This window comes from Halichoeres trimaculatus, unplaced genomic scaffold (assembly GCF_033239565.1).
Source record: "Halichoeres trimaculatus isolate MK-OKI-2021-1 unplaced genomic scaffold, fHalTri1.1 fHalTri1_scaffold_8, whole genome shotgun sequence".
NCBI lineage: Eukaryota > Metazoa > Chordata > Actinopteri > Labriformes > Labridae > Halichoeres > Halichoeres trimaculatus.
In genome coordinates, this window is record NW_027437186.1 from 38765987 (window position 1) to 38783810 (window position 17824).

Genomic DNA, 17824 nt, shown 5'->3' on the forward strand with positions numbered 1-17824 from the left:
TTTGACCTCTGATTAGCAGAGAAGCTAACGTGTTTACCGTGTAGCCTCCTCACGTTTTGTATGAGCAGCACAGAGCTTCAGAAACAACCAAACAGCGAGGAGGAAACACTGATTTCAGCGTGTAAAAGCTCCAACACTAACGCTGTCACAGTCTGTGCAGTCTCAGGACTTTTTCTTGAACTCTTCAGAAACACCGTTGTGTTTTCTCACAGAGGGACTTAGCCAGAGCGAACTTCTCTAAATCTGCACAGATCAACGTCTGCTGAGCTGAGGCTGAACCGACATTCACTGCGATAGTATAAAAATAACACTAATATGATGTTTAGTTTCCAAACTGCACGCCAAAATATCTGAAATGTATTCTTTTTAGGGTCAAAAAATAAATTTCAGAGGTTAGAAAAATAACATTTGTGGACACTGGAATCTGAGCGTAGTTATGCTAAGCTAACGGACGTCACACCCCTGGGTTCAGGGTGTAAGGAGCGGAGTGGGGTACCTGAATATTGAGCTGTAATGTTTCGTCCCTGAGGGTTTAGCTCTTTCTGTTAATGAAGCGCTGAAGTAAGGAGAGGAAAAAACAACCAACCAAACGAGCGAAGCAAACCATTTCACAACTCATGTCCACGACAGTTAACGAGCACACTAACGAGGATGTGCCGACTGGTCCACGAAGCTCACACACAGCACATCTATTAACACTGGAGCCATGACCAACGACTGCATGGGGATGAACCTACACCTGAAAACAAGCACGGATCAAACTCTGAGCGGGTGAAATCCCAGATTATTCTACTTCTAACATCGTCAGTTTGACAGAAAACACACAAACACTTCACTATTTCCAACTACACGTCCTCACAGACCACCGTCACCACACAGCTAACCGTCTACCACCAAGAAGATCAAGTCATGCAGAGTTTCCCCGAACCACTCCTCGATTATTCAAACACGGTTAATGAAATATACAAAATCTGTACAGAGCCTTTCGTTAAAAGGGACGCTCGTTAGTTACTGGAAAATCACATCTTCTCAGATACATGAAGACTTTTGGCCTCATATATTTTAGTATTTATCAAGAAAAGATTTAAAACTTTTATCAGAATAAAGGGACAAATCTTTAATATCATCCCTGTTCATAAATCCTGTTAAATATACATTTAGAGCATAATCTGTTTCTGTTCTACTGTTTATAGACAGTTAGGAGTAACTTCTGTTTCTTTAAAGCCATTTACATTCATGGTTACTTCAGTGGTGATAAAATCTTTTGTTATAAATATTGATTAATAAATAATGCATTGATAAATAACTCTGAAACACCTCACTGCGATGGTTTTAGAGGAGGAGGCGCTGGTTACTCCTCACTTCTCCACAGCTGGAGATCTTAGAAAAAGCTTTAGTTACAAACGTTTACTGCCAAAGAAAAATCACTGAGACATAAAAAATACAAAGATCACAGTAAATTTCCCACACCGGATAAAGTGAAATAAATCTGATGGAGTTCAGAAACCGTCGTGAAGACGTCTGGACGCCGAGGTTTCACCGTAAACTGCAGGTCGCTACATAAAACCACTGAGATACCAGTCGACTGCGATATGAGCTTTGAGATGAGGTAGTCAGCTAGAAGATTTGCTACGGCAGACAATGAGGATCATTAAGTATGAGTCAGTAATATCAAAGTGGTTGAATGTCTTAAACAATAAATGAAAATGCATGAAACCATTTGAAGAAGATAAAGTTTGACTTTTGTATCGATGATTGTCGATGCTTAAACATTTACACTTAAAGAAACTGCAACATTTTATTTATTCAACGACTGAACCAACTGCATCTCAACTGAATGAAAGTGAAGACCGACTTATGAAGACTTCAGAGAAAATTAAAAACCTCATTAATACAAAAGGATACCTGCATTCAGAGCCAGAGGTTAATGTGTGTAAATGTTGGATCACATTGAGCTGTTGTACAGTGCCAATAACACTGGAGTGTAAAAGTCCCTGAATGAGTTTTCTGCTGAACAAACTCTTTAAAAAGTTTTTACAATCTGAGACACTTTCCTGAACGTCTGCGTTAAATGCTCGTAGTTAAGAAATCAAAGCTTTCTGTGCATAAAAAGGCTGCGAGGTTTGAGAAATGTACTGACCAACGTCTACTTGATCTGTGTGTTAAAGAAGAGCAGGCCACGACCCTTTGCTCCTGAAAGTCCTGAGGTATAAGAGCACAACGAGGCGGATCGGAGAAAGACGGACGAGCTCTGCTCAGTCAGCCAGGCTAAAACTCAGTGAGAGACCAGGCCGGGGCTTTGGTGTGTGTGGCTTTAAGACTCCAGCTCAGCACTGAGGGAAAGTGTGGAGACACACACACACGAGCTGGAAACCAAAACAGTTTTAAAAATAGCCGAATAAATCAGTAAACCCTGCGTTTGGCAGCAGCAATGAGCTGCAGAGCTGAATCAAAGTATCAGTTTACATGACGGCTCTTTCCTGACCACACACACACTCCAGCCTGAGACGATGTGTGTGTGAAACACCAAACAGATCCGTGTTTACAGCACGGCTGACCTCTCATGTCCATCAGCTCTCACTGAGTTTTAACGTAGCTGCTGCAGAACTCGATGGTTGTGAATGAGGCAACATTTGATCAGTAGCTAACAGTAAGCTAACTTAGCATGCTAGCACAGCCGGCTTGTTAGTGAGTTAATCTGCAGTTATTGCTTGTTAAGTTCTGTTAACTATAAAATGACTGAGAGAGGAGAAACATACTAACTCTACACCTGGTTCGTATCAACCCTCTCATCAACACAGGACTGAAAGCCACTTTAGAAAAACCTGAAAGTTCTGTTTTCACAGGAGAGGAAGTTTTTCTCTGATACGCAGAGTGAGACACAATCTGAGAGTGTGAGGAAACAGGCCACGAAAACCTCCTGAACCGGGCCAGCGTGGTCCAGAAACCTGAAGATATAACTCTGAGCAAAGCCCTGTGGGCAAAGACAAACTGCTACTGCATGTTTTATAAGATCTGGATGTGCACAGAAAAATAACGATTTCACATTAACTTGATATAAAAAGAAAAAATCAGTCTCCCAGAGATAAAACCTGAAGTTTGACGAGATGAGCCCTGAATCTCATAGAAGTGAAATGCTCTGAAGGCGAACACTGGCACTGACATGCTACTGAAGACGAGTTAAGGTCGGCTGTGAATACATCTGAGAGTAGGAGACACAAACGTCAGAGAGACGACCTGAAGCGTTACCTCAGAGGGTTTCTGGTTTCTGACAGAGGTCACAGAGAAACCATGAGGTGAGGAGCATCTGCAGCTGAGGTATATTAACACTGTTAGTGCTGAGCCTGAGCCTCCACTGACTGCGTCCCAATCTGAACCTATCCTGAGAGAAATGAAGGCAATGAACGATGAACACTATTCATACTGCAGAGTCCACACACAGTCAGTGTGTAGGAAACCTGTCCTGGTGCTGATGATGAGATAAAAACAGAAACCCTGCTCACAACATGCTATTTGACAAGACAGCAGTAATAAATAAACATCTGAACATTTGGAGTAATAAATATTTAAAGTATAATAAAAGTGTTTGGACGTTTCCTTTTCTCTCCAGTGTTTGTTTCAGCCACAGACGTGCATTTGCCAACAGTGAGTCACCAACAGAGTCAGGAGTTTACTGTGTCGGCCATGTTTGCAGGGCCGCCACCGAGCAGCAGGAGCTCAGTCTGAAGTCAGATTAAGTGCTTTAAGACAGTACTGGGAGAAGACACCAGGGGGCGCCACTTCTCCAGACATGAGTCCGTTTGGCTCTGCTGCATGAGGAGCTCGTTTAAAGAGCCAGGAATGATTATTTTCACATTAACCGTTAATCTTTAGTGGTACTCAGAAACTCCTCTCATGTCACGCCTTAGAGGCAGATCATGTCCAATCAAACACTCAGAGCGTTTTGATTGGACGGCTGTTTGCTGACATGGTGCTGGATTAAAAGTTAGGACAGAAGAATTATAGAAGAATTATAAATATTAATTCAAAGTTATAATTAAATGAATTCAGCCTCCTCTACTGTGGAGCAAATGCATCATCTGTGTTGTTACATCTTTGTTACTGGAGCTGCTTTCACTCGTTGGACGAGAGGGACCCGTCGTGGGAATCGTTCCCGTTCTCGTCGGAGGCGCTCTCCCCTTTCCCGGGAACGCTGCGCTGGGTGCTTTGGAGTTCCTGCTTCTCCAGAGACCCGGGAACATCCTCCCCCTCCACCCGGCCAATCAGCTTCAGCTTCTTTTTGGGGGGGTGTTTCAGGGTCCCCAGCCGCTCTTTGACCTTGTACTCCAGCGTGCTGTGAGGGATGCCGTAGATGGACTGAGCTTTGGACACGCTCATTTTCCCGCCCATCACCACCACGATGGCCTCCTCCAGCAGCTCCGTGTTGTACTGACGGTACCGCCCACGTTTCTTCCTGGGCTGCTTGTTGCCCAGGTCAGACTCAGAGTCCAGGGGGTAGGTGCCCCCAAAGGCGTGGCGCTCGGCGTCGTACGGCCAGTACTCCTTCTCTGAGCCGGAGCTGCTCAAACCGCCGCTGCTCTTTTTCTGGACCTGCCGCGGCACGATGGAGCGAGCGGTCTTTCCCAGACCGGTCTCACCAACTGGACCTGAGTATTCAGAGGACAGGAAATCCCAGGACGGGTCAGTTCCTGAGGCCGAAACCCGCACCTGAGGGATCTTGAGGTCATAGGATGCAGACTGAGAAGGGGAGAGGCTGCGGTCCCTGCAGGAGTCCTGGAAGGTCCCCCTTTCGTAGGCCAGCGACTTTGACAGAAGTCCAGCAGCCTCCAACAGCCGGGGTATGTCTTTAAGGTGCTCACTGGCCTCGCTGCTGGTTCTGAGTTTGAGGAGGGCCCCAAAACCTTTCTTGGAGTTCCAGGAAGCGGATCCGTTTTTGAAAAGGTCGGAGGGTCTGGAGCCCTGGTTTTGGCTGAGAGGGGACTCTGGGTCGCTGTCCAGATCGGCCTCCTCTTTGATGTGGAGCGAGTACGAGAGAGCCGAGGAAGGCTTATAACGAGCGGAGTGGCCGATATTCTCCCTCCTCCTCCCATCCTGCAGGCTCCTCATTAACAGCCCGACCTGCCCGTCCGCTCTACAGGATCGCCTGATTGGATGGAAGAAACTGGGTGTAAGCAGAGCTTGCACAGTGCTGTGTCTCTTTTCTAAAGGAGGATGGGTTGGGGAGGGGAGGATGTTGGCCACTCCTTTATCACATGACCTGGCCTTGGTAACATCACTATCTTTACCACTACTGAAGGTGCTGGAGTGTGAGTCAACAAAAAAGGCTCGGGTTCAAAAACTCTTTATTAGCTCGCTTTGATTTACAAAATCTGCATCAACAGAAGACAAAGGAAACAAAAAGAGAGAAAGGGCAAAGAAAGAGTGAGGTGGAAAGGAGAGGGCGTTACGTGGAGTGCGTAAAGGTCGTCCGTGGCTCTAAAAAAGCTCAGCCAGGAGGAGGCTATGTCAGAAAGTGGTGCGGCAGCTCGGCATGTGGCTGTTAAGCAGGGCACAGTAACTATGGCCAACGTGACGTTACCACTGAGCAAGCACAGGAATAAAAGAGTAAGCCAGCAGAGGGTCGATGCATTCAACTCAAAACATGACCAGTCAAGGTGTGATCACAAAACAGGTTCATAACTCATCTACAACACCATGGGTGGAGCAACAAGGCAGGGTTTTAACCTGCGTTTGGTTAAAACTGACTCGTCTGGTCTGTTCATTTATTATCTTATCATCTATCAGCTTTTTATTTATTTATTTATCTTATCATCTATCAGCTTTTTATTTATTTATTTATTTTATCATCTATCAGCTTTTTCCATCCTGAGCTGAGGACGGGAGCACGCCTCGTTACTCTGCTCTGCTCGCAGTGATCACCTGTTTCAGAAACACTCAGCTCACAGCAGCAGAGGGAGCGTGCTGAGCCTCTGATGGAAACTTAATAATAAACACTTTGTGAAGCAGGTGATCACTGAGCAGAACCAGAGGGCTCGGACCGACCGGGACAGAAGGAGAACCAAACCAAAACATGAAATGATCAACCTCAGCTGAAGGAGACTTGGCTTTAACTGTTTCATCTCATTCAGAATAAAACTTAAGAAACTGTTTGTTGAAATGTTAAACTCTGGCTTTACTGACTATGTTCAGCAGATAAATGTAGTTTTATAATTTTTCAACCTTGTTTTTTTAAAGCATGTGTGATAAGAAACTGTGTTTCTAGGAGGAACAGGCCCAACAGTTCAGTTTTGTATTTCTTTGTTTAAACCATGGACTAATAAACTCAGACTTCACTTCCTGACTTAATCACTCTGACTGAATAACTCTGACTGAATAACTCTGACTTAATAACTCTGACTGAATAACTCTGACTGAATAACTCTGACTAAATAACTGACTGAATAACTCTGACTGAATAACTCTGACTGAATAACTCTGACTAAATAACTCTGACTAAATAACTCTGACTAAATAACTCTGACTAAATAACTGACTGAATAACTCTGACTTAATAACTGATTAAATAACTCTGACTTAATAACTCTGACTTAATAACTCTGACTGAATAACTCTGACTAAATAACTCTGACTAAATAACTGACTGAATAACTCTGACTTAATAACTCTGACTAAATAACTGACTAAATAACTCTGACTAAATAACTCTGACTAAATAACTGACTGAATAACTCTGACTTAATAACTGATTAAATAACTCTGACTTAATAACTCTGACTTAATAACTCTGACTTAATAACTCTGACTGAATAACTCTGACTAAATAACTCTGACTAAATAACTCTGACTAAATAACTGACTGAATAACTCTGACTTAATAACTCTGACTAAATAACTGACTAAATAACTCTGACTAAATAACTCTGACTAAATAACTGACTGAATAACTCTGACTTAATAACTGATTAAATAACTCTGACTTAATAACTCTGACTTAATAACTGACTAAATAACTCTGACTAAATAACTCTGACTGAATAACTCTGACTGAATAACTCTGACTAAATAACTCTGACTTAATAACTGACTAAATAACTCTGACTTAATAACTCTGACTAAATAACTTGACTAAATAACTGACTAAATAACTCTGACTTAATAACTGACTAAATAACTCTGACTTAATAACTCTGACTAAATAACTTGACTAAATAACTGACTAAATTACTCTGACTTAATAATTGACTAAATAACTCTGACTAAACTACTCTGACTAAATAACTCTGACTGAATAACTCTGACTAAATAACTCTGACTTAATAACTCTGACTTAATAACTCTGACTGACTAAATAACTGACTAAATTACTCTGACTTAATAATTGACTAAATAACTCTGACTTAATAACTCTGACTGACTAAATAACTGACTAAATAACTCTGACTTAATAACTCTGACTGACTAAATAACTGACTAAATTACTCTGACTTAATAATTGACTAAATAACTCTGACTAAATAACTCTGACTAAATAACTCTGACCACATAACTCTGACCACATAACTCTGACCCTGCGTTCTGCAGTGGGTCTAAACCCTGCTCCTGGAGGACTGGGCTCAGGAAGGACTCGGGGGACACAGACTTACCCTTTGATCATGGGTGAGACAGGAGAGAGGCAGGGGCTTCGCACAGCCAGGCCGCCGCTGCCGCCGCTGCTGTAGCGGTTCTTCTTGATTGACAGGTCCAGGACTCCATCTGTTTGAGACCAAAAAGCAGGAAAAACCGAATCCAGGGTTTAGTTAGGACCTTAGAGTCCTGGAGAAGCTGCTCTCCACAGAAAGACTGAACCTACCTTGATCGCTGGGCACGGCCTGGGGCTTCTTGATGGTGAGGTCAAGAGGAGCATCCTGGTCAGCCATGAGGAGCTTGCTGAGGACCGGGTTCTGGCTGTGTGCGGGTCCAGTCAGGCCAGGAGCCGGGCTGGTGCAGGGCGGGGCCCCTGAGGCGGGGGGCGGGGTGGTCAGGCTTTGGTCGGAGGGCGGCTGGGGGTCGGAGCTGTCCTGAGAGGGGCTGGGTTTTGAGGTATATTCAGCAGCGAACTGTTTGATCATTCTCTGGAGGATCTCTCGAGCCACTACGGGAATGTGTGGGTCTGCGAAGTTTGGCACATCTGCAAAGAAAAACACGAGGTATGACCGTTAACAGCATCGTTTATCCGACTATAAAAAGTTATAAACACTCACCAACTCATCCTACACCTTTAACAGATCATGCTTCATTTTTAATGTGTTATAAAACAATTCACTGCAGCTAGAAACGCAGATAAAGCCTGAAAGGAGCTGACAGGTGTAACTTTGGCTAACTTTGTTTCTTCATATCTCAAACACCCTCTGACTGCCCTTCCTCCATCACTGAAACACCCAGACTCACCTTTTCTGTTGAGCACGGCGTGGAGAAACTCCTCTGCTTGTTTCTCTAGTCTGCTGATCGTGGTTTGATCTCTGATCTGAAGCGGTTTGGGAGGATCCTCCAGACCCTCGTAGCTCAGGCCGATTAAATGTTCCTGTTAGATGATAAAATGTTGATGGTCTGAAAGTATTCAGTCAAAATCTAAAGCTGCAGAAAAGACTTCAGAGAGAAAAGACGCTGTGGTGAATTCATCGTTGAATAGGACACTTCTAGTTTTTTCAGGGCTGTCATTTTAACGTGTTAATTAGATTAATTAATTACATCGCAAATTAACACGTTATCAAATTTAATGCAGATTAACGTGACGTCAGCAACATGCTTTAAACTGGCGGTAAAGAAGAGTGATTTTTGGGGGACTGCCGTCCACATCTTGTTAATTCACATGTGTTTTTCAAAATCTGCAGAAAATCAACCGTTTGATCAATTCTGTAAAAAACAGATAATTTTAAACTCTTTACTGCATCAAACAAGCCCTGAATGATCGATATTTGTCCTGTATTTAAATCTAAAGAATTCTTTGAAAATTTGCTTCCATCTTCCTGGTGTCATGTTTCAGCTTGGGGCTGCTCTGCACCAATCAGCAACAGTTTGTGTGTTCAGAGCATGTTAAACTGAGAATACTTCACTTTTCTTTGATCCAAGACTTGAAGAAAGTGTTTTGTACATAGTTCCTCACAGTTTTTAGCCTTTAGCCCTGGTTCTCCTGACCTCATAGAAGTATAGAAGTTCATATTGCAGTGAAAATTGAGTCCACATCGAGTAAAAATGTGAACAGAAGCAAAAACCGTCCTAAAAATCAAATCAGCTTATCTTAGGTGCAGGACTGTGTAGATTTTGTAAAGATAGAACCATAAAACTTTTTTCATGTGTTCCTTATGCCTCAGGGTACCTAAAAATGTGTTGTATATATTCCCACCTTATTTTTAAATGTTTTTTAATGTAATTTTAATGTCCTGGAATTCAAAATCTTTATTTTGGGACCTTAAGCAGATATGAGATTAAAATGTGATTAATTAGATTAATTAATTACAAATCCTGTAATTAATCAGATTAATTTTTTAATCGCCTGACAGCACTAGTTCTTTTATCTCTATGATCAGAAACATTTTCAGGAGGAGAAACGAGGGAGCGGTATCTACCTTTACTTTGTCTCGTCTTAAACAGCAGAAGAGACAGTTCTCATCAAACGACCAGTCAGACACCGTGGTTGGCTCAAACTCTGTGGACAAACAGAAACAGACATGAAACATGAACGTGTTAAAACGACTTTTCTCAGTCAAGAAGAAACGTTTCCATGAGCAGATCCTGTCTCAGAGGTCAGCAGGTTAAGGTGTAAGGTCAGTGAGGTCAGCTGACGGAGGAAACTGGACTGAGACCCAGACTCAATCACCATCGACGTACTCGTCAGAGAAACCGACTCAGCAAACATTTAGAGCTGAAATGTTTCCAGATGCTTTTATTTCGTTCATATTTATTAATTTCTGTTTGGATCTTGCAGCGTCCTACGTTGACGTGTCCATGGAGCCTCACTGACTGACTTCTTTAAGTCAGTTTTACTGAGTCTTTGTTTTCAGCAGCTTTTGTTTCTGGTCCTCTCTGTCGACCTCTCTGTAAAAGTGATGAAAACCCAAATAATGCCTGTTATTGTGTTACTGACATCAGGCATTATAAAAACGTCTGTGGGACTCTGTAGACTCCTACGCTGGCCCCACGCCATCCAAAACACCAACTTTAGGGGGGGGGACACAAGGCGTCCTCTCTTCTGCAGGAGGCGGGCCGTGGCGTGGAGTGAACGCCGCGGGGACCAGAGGGAACAATGCAGCAGCTTTGTCATAATGTGCAGAACACACTTCACGCTCAGAAACACATCAACACACACGACCATGGCCTCCACCATCGACAGGAGAGAGCTGAGGGTCTTACCTTTGAACAACTTCAGGTCCTGCACCAGCTCTGGACCGAAGAGACCATCGAGGATGCTCTCGAAACCTGAGGAGAGACACAGAGTTCATCACACACCGTGTTCAGAGTTAAATCAGGATAAAAACACACACAGGTTCAGATCCACAGCTAGTGAAGGTTTCCCCGACACGCAGCAGAAACACAGACTGAGTGGACCAACGTTTGAGCCGAGCCCCCTGGGCCCAAATTCACCTGCTGTACACAAAAAGAAGAAACCACACGCTTTCTCTCGCTGACACTTTCTGATTATATCTGCTCCACCCACCCAGCAGATCACCGCCCATCTGCTCCATCTCAACCAACGGGCTCGCCACTAAACACCACCAGCAGCTTTCAGCCCAGGTTTTTACTTCAACACTTCCAACAAGCACTTCATCCTCCTGTTGCCAAGCAACTAAAGCACCTCCAGAGTTGGGAGTGACTGCGTGTTGTTACATTAAAAAGAAACAGGCTGCTGGGTGGAGGTTTAGAGGGTTCCTCCACCCTGCTGACAGAGTCCAACCAGAAAGCAGCCGTCACGTCTCTACACCAGAGTTTTCACTTCTACAACGCACCGAGCGCTGGACGCATCGACGAACCTTTCCTCAGCGTTAGGGCAGAGGAAACATCAAAGTTTTCACTTCAACAACGCACCGAGCGCTGGACGCATCGACGAACCTTTCCTCAGCGTTAGGGCAGAGGAAACATCAAAGTTTTCACTTCAACAACGCACCGAGCGCTGGACGCATCAACGAACCTCTCCTCCAGCGTCAGGGCAGAGGAAACACGAGTTAGTGATGAGGCGGCAGAGCCCTCCTGTCCCAGCTGTTGGACAGATTCAGGACTTTACTAAACGGAGCATTAACACAAAACGCAGCAAAGCTTCAGGGTCTGTACGTTAAATCTAAAACCCTGCATGCATTAAAGGAAGAAATCAAGCGCTAAAGAGGTCAAAGGTAACATCTGTCTGCTCGACTGGGGCTTGATGGAGAGTGAACTGCTCCAAATGTACAGAGCGACAAAAGCAGAAACACACAGTTCAAGCAGAAACAACCAAAAACCCTGAAAAACTGAGTAAAACACTGACACACCAACACTCAGCCAGGCCCTGGTAATGAATTAATCTGACAGGTTAAACCAGCCACTCAGAGGTCGACCCCACGTGACGACCACGGCCCACTAACAGGATCATTCACAGATAACAAGTGAGAAATGATCAGCTTACCATCCTCTCTCCTCCCAAACTCCCAGTGAATTCAGCTGAGGAAGCTGTCATCTGTAAAAATGCCCTGGCTCTGCTCCCCCACCAACTCCCACCCACTCCCAGCAGCCAAACATGCAGAGGGGGTGGGGTTGGGTGGGGGTGGCGGTGCTGAAACACGGGCTTGCCTATAGCTGCAGCGCGAGTCTGTTTCTGGGTTAGTGCACAGGACTTCAGCTGATCCAATCCTCTCCCTGAAATATTTCAGAGGCAGCGCCAGAAAGTAGGTCATCCACTTCGCTTTGACAGCGCGGCGGCGTGACATCAAACTGCTCTTCAGGAACCACGGTTAGGGCATTTCCAAACGTGTCATACTGTAAACCGTGACTGTGAGGCAGTTTCATCACATTTCCTCTGACGGAGCAGAGAGCGGGCAGAGAGCGAGCAGAGAGCGAGCAGAGAGCGGGCTGAGGCTGACGCACACGCCGTCTCCAAACGTCCATTTTGGAAGCAGCAACCTAAACTTAAAGCGCAGGCTGCGTGTGTGTGCACCACATGAAATATTGATGGCGTGTATAGCTGACATGCTAGCTCTACAAAATAAATGAGAGTATAAACTCTGAGTAACATCCGCCATCAGGAGGGGGGAATACAGAAATAAAAACAGCAACACGTCAGTAAACTGGCGCCCTGTGCTCCACCTCAGCTGGTTCACTCTGTGGAGCAGCGTTAGGCGACGGGATGGGTGTAGTTTCTGTTTGAGGGAACATTCGATTAATTAAGCAGAGGAGAGAATCAGGCCACGCTGAGACTCCTCTCTGGTTTGAAGTGAAGTGATCAGCCTCCAGATACGACAGCAGGCCGACAGAGGAGCGGAGGAGCAGAGGAGAGGAGGAGCAGAGGAGCAGAGGAGAGGAGGAGAGGAGGCGCTGAGTGATAATTAGAGAAGAAAAACAGGTACGAGGAGCCACCAGGCCCAACACCTCCCTACATCCACCCAGCAGAGACCAATGTGGGGACAGGGTGGAGGGACCAGGGTAATGAGGCCGACAAGCTTCATGTCAAACTCTGAGGGAAAAGGTCGTCGTCAGGGTCACAGCTCGTACCTGCGCTTTAGGAGTCAGGTGTGATGGGAGACGGTGATAAATCAGACTCCTTCTCACTTCCTGTTTGCTCTTCAGCTCACTGTGCGACTTTTCTCTGAGGCTGAAAGTTTTTAAACTTCATGAAGAATAAAGTTTATTCTTTCTGCGTCCTCCAACTCTTCCTTTGCCTCGTTCACAGTTTGATCTGAGGCCTCGTTTACACGACAGCGCTTAATCTGAAAACGCTAAAACACAGTGAAAAAAATCTGTGTTTACACGGAAACGCTGAGGGAGTGAAAATGCTGTAGTGAGCATGCCAGGCCTGTAGGTGGTGCTATAACTGTCTTGTTCAGAAGCAGCTTTTGGTAGATCTCTGAAGTAGAGTTGAGCTGATCATCTGGTGTAAACTGATGCTCATTTAGTTAAAGACAGTCACAGATTCAGCAGATTGAGCAGAACAAGCTCAACACGGGAGATCACCACCATGATCGTAACAACGAGACTGAAGCGGAGTCTGACGTTAGCGTTTCCACTGAAAACACCAGGGGACTACGCCACGGGAGCGTTTCAGAAAAATCCCACTCTGGAGGCCATTTTCAAAAGTTTGGGTTTTAGGTCGGCTGAAACGCCGTTTCCGTGTCAACGCGAGGCTGAAACACAACAAAACTTTTGCGTTTCACCCTAAAACTGTTGTTGTGTAAACGGCCCGTGAAATCAAAGTACAGCGGCGTGCTGATACAACTGAGCTGTTGGTTTTAACCCATGAAAGAGTGACCGACTAAACAGCAGGATGCCACAGCCAGTGTTTTCTACACCAGATAATGAGTCTCCAAACATCAGGGCTGATGATTCTGCAGAGGCAACAGGTTAGAAAACATGAAACCGCTGATTGATCTTTTTTTCATGAGCTCTGGTGATTTTTGCAGCCATTCAACATAAAAACAAAGAAAACAGAAGTTAAACCACATCCAAAGCAAATGTTTCTGAAAACTAACAACGTCCTGAAAACGTGCATTTTGCAGGAAATGAAGTCTGAGTTTGCTCAGGATGATTTTTCTGCAGGGCTGCATTAACGATGTGCAGTAAAGATGAGTTTGTGTTCATTGACTCAGGAGCTCCTGCTGTGATTGGACGACATGTTTGTTTGGTCACATGACCACCCAGTCTTTCTAAGTCCAGCACATCCAACAAGGTCAAAGCTCCAAAGTTCCTTCCTTCCTTCCTCCACTTGCGTCGTTCACTTGCGTCTTAGCCCCTCCCACCAGAGATGATGGAGAGATGAGGAAATGAGGAGAGGAGAGAGGATGGAGGAGATTGGTTTTTAGAGCAATGGGACATCCTCTCCTTCAGAGCGTCACATGAAGCGACGTGTTTCAGTGATGATCAGCTGATCACCTCTGGATCATCTGTCAGTCAGCTCTAACAGCTGTTTGTGTGTCTGCACATGTGCGCTGTAATAACTCTGTTCAAACAGAAACAGTAACAGAGCTTTGTCTGTTCTTTTAACCAGTTAAACACACACGTTACCATGAAGAAAACCTGCTCTCTGTTTATTCTGTGTGCTGTTTAGAAGCTCACGGATCACTTTTCCAGTAAAAAGTGTCATTGTGAGATTATTTATGAATTATTTATCCTTTATCTTGAGCCCATCTGATCATGACCTCTGAAACTTATTAATAAAACCCACCTTATTGTGTCTCAGGAAGATATTATTGATCAGTCAGTTTTCTGTATTAATCCTCTGTTATATTGATTTGATGATGGTTGTGTTCAGTGTTTTGTGCTTTAAACTCACAGCGAACACTTTATATAATATATATATAATACTTTTTGTGTTTGTGAAGTTTCATGTAAAGTCTGAGCCGCTGCAGCGTCCAATCAGAGAGTGATATTCCATATGGGGGCGTGTCTGTCAGTGAAAAGACTTCCTCAAAGCCGACTCTCGTGTCTCCTCGATCATAGCTCCTCCAATCAGTCTCCTCTCTCCTCTCTCCTCTGAGCGCAATCATCGCTTTGGGACAGTCTTCAAAATGGCGACTAGGAAAGTACTTCTGATGTCGTGGAGGAGAGAGGACGGAGGAAGCACAAAGTTAACGCATTGAGACGCACCCCTGGTGGCGAACACCGCGCTATGAGACCAGACCTGGCTTTGCTAACGTCCAACGCAAAGCAGCGTGGGTAAAAGTGGCTCAGTTCGTCGCAGCTAAAGCTAACAGCTAAAGGTCATCACGCTGAATAAGACCAGAGCAGAGCACAGTTACAGGGTCTCAGGGGTCATTTCCCAGGGTCCATCACTCCCTCACAGTGGTCAGACTATAGGGGGCGCTATGTGTTCACACTTTACATGAACAGGTTTCTCTGATGAGTCTGCAGAGAGCTCCTGGTTCTTAGTCAGGAAATCACTCAGCTATGACCTCCATGTTTGTGTTTGTCAGAGTCAAAAAGGATGTAGCGTAATGCTAACAGCCTTAGCTTAGCTAGCCCAGCTCCCTCTGGCTGAACATTTTCTAAATGACTGATTTACATTTTCAAAGTTTATGAAGCGCACACACACACACACACACACACACACACACACACTCCACCATAAGACTAAATATTATGTCACACAGATGCAGAAACAGTGGGTTTGCCTTTAGCCTTCTCCTGACCTACATCTGCAGCCAATCAGAGGCGGCGAGCAGAGGAAGATTTGGAGACTACCTTGGCCTTTACGCCAGCACTCAGGAGGAGAAATCCCACAGATCTAGGATCAGCTTACCCTCCCTAAATCCCAACCTTAACCTCTGCGGTACGTCAGTCTGAATGGAGCATAATGTGCGATAAACCCCTCTTTACCGCTTATTGCTGCTTATTGCTGCCGCTCGCTGGTGCAGGCGAAAGGTCAGTCTTATTTTAGCAGACTGTGCACACATGTTTGATGTGCCATCACATGGCACTGAGCATGCTCATTATTCTCTGCTCAACACAATGAAGTGAAGCAAGAAGAGACATTTCTGATTCAAAGCGTACGCCTCAGTTTATCATCAGTGATCTACAGTAGACGCTGTGATCCTCGTTAGAGCCTCAAACCAGCGGAGGAGAGGACGCTGCGTGAGCCAAGAGCTGGAGCTGAATCTGTGGAGGAAAAATAAACCAGAAAATAAATCTTTCACTTCTGATATCTGTTCAAACTATGGGGGACATTATCTATCCTGAATAAAATATTCAAACTGTAGTCTCAGCTGATTTTTTATGAATAATAAGACAGATTTTTAACTGGTGTCTGCCAAAGCTGGGGCGCAGCGTTTGGACTGCAGTGCTGTATCTTTTGGATGACCCTCCCTCCTCACTGCTGCCTCAGTGCTGAGGATGTACAGTGCTGCATTAACCCCACTCAGCCCATCCCCCACGCCTGCTACTGTACACATGCTAACTGAGGAGGAGTGACCACGCGCCGCAGAGCAGGAGCCTCCCTAAGCCTTGATTAGTGAGCAGCCAAATCGAACCTTTCCTAATCTGGTCCTGTTGATCGGTCTCTGAAAACACTAACGAGTGGATCAGCTCGTTAACTCTGAGGCTGCTCCAGGTTTCAGATGCTCGTAAGTGTAGTTTTGTATGAAGAGGGTCACTGATACCCCTGAGCAATGCTCCAGCGTGTAAGCCTGAGCCCAGGGCTGAGGATGAGTGCAGAGATGACAAAGTTGCACAAATTAGTCGAGCTACAGTACACGGCTATTTCCATCCTCACCCAGCCCCTCGCGCAGAGCCCCACCGCCGAAAAACGGTTTCTCTGCTGTCCACAAAAAGACAGCTCACTGGGGTCAGACGCCAACATGCATGAAGTGCCTGAAATGTCATAACACATCGTTTTAATTACCAGTAAAATCCAGCAGCTCATCACGCAGCGCATCACGCAGCGCAGCGGGCAGTGAGGTGGCAGCTCTGAGCAGCATCCATAGCGGGAAAAACACACTCCATGAATACTTAACGTGATCTGATGCAAAGTGACAGTCAAATGATGTAACACAGCACACAGCACAACTTTGAATAACAAATATCAGACCACCACCATTTAAACAAATGGGGAAAAAGAGGCATGCACACACACACACACACACACACACACACAGGAACACACACACTTTAAAAGACAGTGCATTTAACGTGAAACCACAGCCAGCCGTGCTCTGTGGATCAGGAGAATGTGGGACAGGAGTCCATGAGAGGAGCACGGCGAGGCAGAAAATGTGCCAGCTGAAGTTTAAATTATACACAACACAATCTGCCCAACGTCAGAACGCGCTTGTTATTTGTTTGAGGAACTCTTGGATCCCACTCACATGTCAGAAACAACCACAGATAACTCTCATTCCAGCCATTTTCACTTGTTTACTGCTGGGGTCCAAATTTTTCCAAATCCAAACAGAGCACACGCTTTCAGCCCGGCTGTTTGCATGTGGGGGCTGTTAGCGTGTCCCTGCACACATGTACACGCTAACATACAGACAATTGTTGCTGCTGTTCCAGGGGACAATCGCTCTTGTCTCTGCCCTGCAGTTTTACTGCTCACATTAAACACACAAAGACAAAATGTCCATTTCAGCGTCAGCAGGGTGGTGGTGGCGTGCAGCCCTCTCCACCAAAAAGACAAACAAAAGTGCGTCCTTGTTGTCAGGGACTGAATATGCCATTCTGCAGCAGGCTGCTGCTGCTGCTGCTGTCATGTCCTCTGCAGCGTTTATTAAAACCCAAACACAACGGGCGTTTGTGGATCACAGAGGAGGGGCTGAGCCCGGCTGGGTCTGCGTGCTGAGCAGTCAGAGAGCGCCTCTCCTCTCCCCGTTTCTCTTCAGCTAACAGCTTAATGACCAACCCGTACTGTAGCTTCTCCACTCAGACCTGTTGTTATCGTCCACACCAACAACTCTACAACCAGGCCAACACGCACCAACCACTGACCACACAGGTACCGCCAAGACAAGAAACAGTGACTGACAAAATAATCCTGAACGGTCGCTTTGATTCAGTCTGTATCCAGACCAGAAAAGTCCTCTGGTCCACTTGTTTGGTCCGGACCAAAAGCAGACTTTATTTTTATCGTTTGGTGCAGTTCGTATTCAGATTGTACTTTTATCAAGTGGACTATATT

General features: G+C 45.2%; 1 protein-coding gene across 4 annotated transcripts in view; it reads right to left on the reverse strand.

The window, feature by feature from the left end:
• LOC141795634 (uncharacterized) overlaps positions 1–17824 on the reverse strand; it is a 28278-nt gene that overhangs the window by 6590 nt on the left and 3864 nt on the right. For all 4 annotated transcript variants that reach the window (XM_074676598.1, XM_074676597.1, XM_074676599.1 and 1 more), the window contains exons 2-6: positions 10390–10455; positions 9606–9685; positions 8428–8560; positions 7850–8167; positions 7644–7752 (exon numbers count right to left, since the gene is read on the reverse strand). In XM_074676598.1, the coding sequence (XP_074532699.1) occupies positions 7644–7752; positions 7850–8167; positions 8428–8560; positions 9606–9685; positions 10390–10455 (706 nt within the window). The remainder of the gene's footprint in view (positions 1–7643; positions 7753–7849; positions 8168–8427; positions 8561–9605; positions 9686–10389; positions 10456–17824) is intronic.